The sequence below is a fragment of the Rhea pennata genome, chromosome 18, assembly GCF_028389875.1.
Source record: "Rhea pennata isolate bPtePen1 chromosome 18, bPtePen1.pri, whole genome shotgun sequence".
Classification (NCBI taxonomy): Eukaryota; Metazoa; Chordata; class Aves; order Rheiformes; family Rheidae; genus Rhea; species Rhea pennata.
The window spans coordinates 375337-381597 of record NC_084680.1 but is presented as its reverse complement, the minus strand read 5'-3'; the positions used below and the strand labels follow the sequence as shown (position 1 = coordinate 381597).

The 6261-nt window shown below is 66.6% G+C and overlaps 1 protein-coding gene across 1 annotated transcript; it reads left to right on the top strand.

Moving 5' to 3' along the window:
* The first annotated feature begins 1508 nt into the window (after positions 1-1508).
* Positions 1509-5132, top strand: LOC134148792 (adenylate cyclase type 10-like). The gene is made up of 8 exons (XM_062591287.1): positions 1509-1586; positions 1969-2076; positions 2341-2519; positions 3085-3241; positions 3610-3687; positions 3918-3994; positions 4447-4675; positions 4932-5132. Exons 1-8 carry the CDS (start codon positions 1509-1511, stop codon positions 5058-5060), a joined length of 1035 nt encoding a protein of 344 aa, XP_062447271.1. The 3' UTR covers positions 5061-5132.
* Positions 5133-6261: the final 1129 nt, after the last annotated feature.

Here is a 6261-nt window from a genome sequence, read left to right as displayed (position 1 = left end):
CCGCTGCCGCCTGGCCCCAGTGCTCACTGCCCCCCCCAGCCGCCGCCGCCGCCGCCGCCCGGCTCCGCGCCGCCCCGCAGCACCATCCCGCCGCGGCCGGAGCAGCCCCGCGCGCTGCCCCCACCTCCCGCGAGCGGGAAGCCTGCCAGCCCCGCCTCCCCAGGGAGAGCACCAATCAGAGAGCGGCACCGCAGCCAATGGTCGCTCTCTTCCTCGACCTCTGCCCCGGAGCACGGCGGCTGCGCTGGCCACGCCCCTCGCGGCACCTTCCCGGGCAGGCCCCGCCCCCGCCCCGGCTGCCGCTGCCGCGCACGCGCCTGCGCGGCGGCGCCCGGCGCGGCCCTGCCCGACCCGGCCCGACCCGGCGCGGTGCGGCCTGTCGTGGGGCGGCGGCGCTGCGCGGGAAGCGGCTGCTGCTCCTGAAGCGGCGCCGTCGCAGGGGCAGTTGCGTGTCATAAGTTACTCTCTTGAAGGTCAATTCATACAGAGAGTTTGTTAAATCATGTGAACAATTTATTTAATTAAGTAAGCAGCCACAAGCAAAACAGCGCTGGGCGGCCGGGGAGTCTCAGCTCCGCCAACGGCGCGCGCCTCCCTCACACACAGTCCCCCCTTATAGTCTGCGTTGTAATCTCCCGGTGCGTCCCGCGCATGTGTGAGTTGCTGGGGGGGTCGTCTGAAGCTCTCTGGTGGTCGTGGAGAGGAAGGCCGTGCTCTTCTTCTGCCTCTTTATTTTGGTTTGTCTCCTTGTGAGTGATCACAGGGGTTTGCTTATCTGTTGTGTTGACTCCCTTTTGGGATGCTGTTCTGTGAGAAAATTACAGGCGCCTGCTTATCTTTTCTTTATCCTTTTACCTTCAAAACCTCTGAGCAGCTTGTTGCTTACTTCAGCTCTTCATAGTCCTGCAAAATAGCTAGGGCCCCGACACCGGTTCCACAAGGGGTCATATAAGCTTTTGTGCTTACCATAATTTATTTGTCTGACACCATGTCTCAACCCTGATTGTTGTAAAACCTCCTCCTCCCCCTCCATCGGCTTATTCCTCCTTCTAAACAATGAACAAAGAGTTACAATTTATTACACAGAGGAAGAAGAGGCGCTGTGCCCCAAAGCCCTGTGTTAGGAGTAGCACAGGCTTTGCTTGGAGCCGGGCGAGAGCACGGCTGCTGCCGCGTGGGGCAGCGAGAATAACTGGGCAGCGCTCTCCGCGCCTGGGGAGGCTGTGAAACGCAGCGCAGCCGCGCGAGGCAGCCGTGCACGCGGCCGTGTGCCGCGCTGGAGCGCGGTGTTAGTGCGGGCGGCCAGGGCAGTGCGGGGGTGCTAGCGTGTCTCTTCTTTCTCCGTGCCCTCGTCTCGGCGTAGGGAGGCAGAGCGGTTTCTGGCGCAGGCGGAGCAGCTGCCTGCGGTGCCCGGCCAGAGCAGAGGGACGCCCGGGGCCGCGCGCTCCTGCGAGTGCAAGGCCGTCGTGGAGCTGGTGCTCGTGCCCCTGGCTCACCACCACACAGCAATGGGCAACGATGCCAGAGCCCTCTACTACCTGCTGGAGAGCGCGGCTGCCTGCTTGCACGTCTCCGACAACTACCTGGTGAGTTGTCCTGCGTGCCAGAGGCCGCTGCACGTGGAGGCCTCTCGGTGGCCTTGCCCAGGGCAAGCCCATTTCCCCCCTGCACTAGGACCGGCCTCTGTGGGCCCTTGGGGGCGAAGGGCTGGGGTCGGAGCCGGGGTTTTCCTCCTGCTTGCCTGTCCCGGGGCAAGAGCCGCGGGGCAGGGGAGCGGGACCTTCGTGCGAGGCGCCCCAGCAGGGAGGCGGTGCGGAGGAGCGCTCGTGCCCGCGGCGTGCGCTGGGGTGGCATCGGCAGGGGCAGGGGCACGGCCTCCGCGGGGAGCTGTGCAGGCGGGTGGGAGTGCTGGGGCTGGAGGCGGGCTCCGCAGCGCCGCTCACCCGCTCTCCGTGCGCTTGCTCCAAGGCCTTCACGAGCCTGCGCAAAGCAGAGGCCCTGAGGAGCTCGGCGGCTCAGAAAGCCCCGGTGCCGGCCTTCTTTGAAGAAGCCACCTTCCTGAGCCTGCAAGGGGAGGTAAAGCGGCAGGGCGGCCGCGAGGGCTCTCGGGGCGGGAGGAGCGGGATGCCGTGGTGGCGCGGGGCAGCCGGCGGGGGCGGCGGGGGGACACCTCTGGCACTTTGAGGCCCGGCCGCAGTGAGCAGCCCTGCCTGCGACCGCCGCGTCCTCCGGCCCCAGCCGGTCGAGGCCCTCGGCCTCGCGTCGGGCAGGGGCGGGAAATGTGGTGGGAGCTCAGTCGGAGCCCTCGGGCACCGCCTGAAGAAGCCTTCTCCTGGGCAGGTGTGCTACAACGTGGGACGCGTGGAGCTGGCCAAGACGACCCTCAGGAAGGCGCTGAGCCTGCTGGGCCGGAAATTCCCGGGCACCTCGGCTGGCGCCTTCTTTCAGCTCCTGCTGGAGCAGTCGGCGCACGCCTCTCACCAGAAGAGCAGAGGCTCCTGCCCTCCCGCAGAGGCGGGGTAAGGAGCTGAGGGGAAAGAGAAGGGCAGAAAGAGCCCTTTCCTTGCTGGTGCTGAGCCCCTCGGCCGCCAGCTGCCTAGGCTTAGGGCTAGAGTCAGGTCCTGGCGAGGGCGACGCTGCGCAGGGCGCTGGGGGCTGCTGTCGGGGGAGGCGGGCTGTGTCGTCTCGAGGGGGACGGCGCGGGTGAGAGCAGAGGGGTGTTAGCGGGGAGCACAGGCTGCAGAGGGAAAGGGAGTGTGCAGGAGGGAGCAGGCGGTGGGCCCGGGGGGAAGCGGAGGCGAGGGGCGGGGAGGAGGGAGCTCAGGGCTCGCAGCCGGGTGCCAGCCTGCCGCACAGCACCCCTTCTGCTGCCAGTGCCCGGCTTTGCTGGGCGGCGCGGGCTGTAGCGCCGTCGCGTCCTTGCGAGCAGTCACCTTTCCCCGGGGTGCTTCTCGGTGCTCCTGCATCCGCCCCTGCAGCCCTGCCTGCCCCAGCCGCCTCGTGGGCCCCGCGCCTCCCCGGCCCTGCCAGGCTCGGCCCCGCGCAGCTCGCGGCTGCAGCTCAGCAGTTTCTCTTGCGTGGCAGGACGGAGAGGCTGCCCTGGCTGTTCCAGCAGAGCCGCTGCCTTTCCTTGCTGCGGCAGCTCTTCAGCCTGGAGAACACTTCCAGCGGCCGGAGGCTCTCGCTCCTCGCAGCGCTCATGAGGGTCAACGCGGCCGAGGAGTCCGAGGACGCGAGTCACGTGAGTGCCTTCTCCGCGCCGCAGCAGCCGCAGCAGGCGGCCGCGCGTCCGACACGGCTCCTTTCCCCCGGCCTGGCAAGAGCAGCCGCAGGGTCTGCCCCGGCAAGGAGAGGCCAAACAGGACGGGGACGTCCCCGTCCCGGGGCTTCTCTCTGCGAGCTCCCAGGAGACGGGGCTTGCTGTTCTTCTGGGCTGCTCCTCTCATTGGATTTGTGTCGTGACTGTCACCCTTGGGCAGGCTGTGGCTGTGGGAGGCGTGCGAGTGAAAGAGAAGAGCAAAAGTGGCGGTGGGGTTTGTGGCCCTCTAGGCCCGAGAGTCACCCTGGCGAGATCCAGTCTTGTGCATTCTGCTGTCTGGACCTTTCTAGATCCTCGCGTCCTACCTGGAATATGTGCAGTGCTGCCAGGAGCTGGGCCGCCAGGAAGAGCGGATGGAGAGCGGGCGGGCGCGCGGCCGTCCAGCTTAGCTCCGGCGTCGAGCCCTTTGGAGGAGGAGGGGCGTTAACCGCGGCAGAACTGGCCCAGGCCCTGTCCCGTCTGCACCTCAGCCTGGGAAATCTGCCCCTCTCTGTTGACGTTGGTAGGTGCTGCCCCGGCTCCCTGGGAGAGGAGATCTCTGCGGAGAGAGCCTCTGCGAGTCGGCTTTATTCACTCATTCATTTATTTCCCTCTGCAGTGCACGGAGCTGGAGAAGCCCGACCTGGACCGGGAGCTTCCAGGCACGCTCTTCACGGCGCTCTTTCTCCAGATGAGGTAATGCTGCCGCTGGGCACGGTGCGGTGTCGGGGGGCCACCGGAGATCCTTTGGGCCAGGGTCACGGGAGCCTTTCCCCGGAGACTTGTTGCCAAAAGATGAGTGGGTGAAAAGAAGAGCGATGGGAACTCCCCTGGAGGTTCTCCAGGAGGAGCACAGAAGGGGGAGAGACGGGTGAGGAGAAGCGGGGTGGGACGCGTGCCAGGGTGCGGAGTTGAATCCCACCGCGCGGAGCTGCTCCCTGGGGCTCACTGCGTGCCTCCCCAGTGCCCGGAGCGTGCAGGAGCGCTCTCCAGGCTGGAGAAGCAGGTGGCTGGAGAGCCCGGGATCGCCGGGCAGGCGTGCTGCTCCTCCTGCTGCCGGGACCTCGCAGCGCGTGGAGGGGGCCGGGGCCGGGGGGCGGTCCCGCCGCGCACGGCTGCCGCTGATTGGCTGCGGGGGCGGGGCGGAGCGCGGGGATTGGTCCGGGCGTGGAGGAAGTGACGACTGGGCGGGGCGGGGCCGGCGCCGGGTTCAAAGGGCGGCGGCGGTTGGCGGCGGCGGTTGGCGGCGCCGCCGTGGAGGTGCTGACGTTCCGGCGCTGCAGCCCCGCCGACATCGCTACCTGCCTCCGCGGCCGCGTCCGGGCCGGCTGCGAAGCCCGCAGCCTGGCCAAGGGCGACCTGTTCCCCGGCCCGAAGGTGCGGCGGGGCAGGGCGGGGCGGGCGCTGAGGCGGCGCGCGGGCTTTGGCCCCCCGCGGCGCGGGCGGGCGGGGGGGGCCGGTGCCCCGCAGCTGTCAGAGCGCGCGGTGCCGCCGCTCGTGTTGCGGAGCGCGGCGGAGCGGTGCCGCGCGGCTCCCTCGCCTCGGGGCGGTAGCGGCGGGGCTGCTTTTCCGGGCGGCCCGGGAGCCCTGCGCGGTGCGGGTGACACGCTGGTGTGTGTCTTTGCTTTCGCAGCCTGAAGTCTCGCACGTGATTTTCATGAGAATCCTGCAGAAGGTGTACGGGATCTGCCTGGAGCATTTCTACATGGTTTGCGTGCAATGTCCTGGCTCGCGTGGGGCAGATAATAAATGTTGGCCGTAGAGATGAAATGTTGAAGCGTTGCTCTCCTTTGCGTGTCGTGAGGTCAGGAGGACGCCGCCAGGAAGGTACGGTTTTCCACGTGCTGACAGAGTGAGGAGGAGCTTGGAAATCCTGCCTGTGCTGCAGAAAGCCCAGAGCGCTGGAGGCACTGTGTAGCATGGGGATTTGCTGTGTGCGTGTCCAGGGAAGCGGCTGCTGTGTGTGTGTAGGCAGGGATGCGAGTGCAGTATTGCGGCATAGTCCTTGCAGTAGGTCCTTTGCTAGAGACCTCTTTGAAGCAGGAGTATGATGTGTGTGCGGACAGTTGCTGTGGCACGGCTGACTGCACCTGAGAATCAAAGAAGATTCTGCCTGTTTTCTGGGAGTTTGGTTCAGGTCAAGGCGCTTCTCAAAAGAGTGGGGTTTGGGTGTGCTGCATCTGAGTTGCTCTTTTTTCTTAAATAAAAAAATCTTTGTTTTGATGGGTTTGTTTTTTGGGGCTGGTTTCTTCTAGGGGGTGGGGTGGGGTGAGGGTTCCTCCTCGCTTCCTGCCCTGTCCGGGCCTCTGCCTTTGGCCCCGGTGGGAGGAGGGTGCCAGCTCCAAGGGGCCGTGGGCGCCGTGGAGAAGGGCAGTGAACGCTGCCTGCGGAGCTTGGCCCACTGCAGCCGTGCGTTTGCCGCGCAGCGTCCGAGGGCGGCTGTGGCCGGTGGCCTCGGCAAACGGATGCCGTGCTGAGGTGAGGCCAAGCGCGTCTTGTGCCTCCGCCACGCGGGAAGTTATTCCTGGAAGCCCGTGGGAAATGGTAGTCTCGGGGCGTTTGTGGATAGCACGTGCTCGTGGCAGCTCAGCTGTTCGTGCGCTGTCACGTTGATTGTCGTCGTCCTGTTACGGCGTGACCAGCCCAGAGCGGTGCTCGAGGCAGTCTGCTGGCAGAAGCGAGGGCAGCCTTCGGCGTCCGTTGAGCAGAGCTGTGAGTCAGCTCGTGGGCCAAAAGGTAGCAGAGGAAGAGCTGGGACTCGCGGTGTTGTGGGGGGAGCCGAGCAGCTCCTCTTGCCAAGGGGTTCGTGTTTGTGCGACTCGGGCCTGAGCTCCGCCGCGAGAGGCGGCCTGCGTGCGGGGCGCCTGACGTGGCCGCAGCGTGCTGTCTCCTTAGGGTCGGCTGCGTTTCCTTGCCCTGAGAGGGAGAGGTTTTTAAGCTGAAATGTGCAGGCTTAGGGAGCA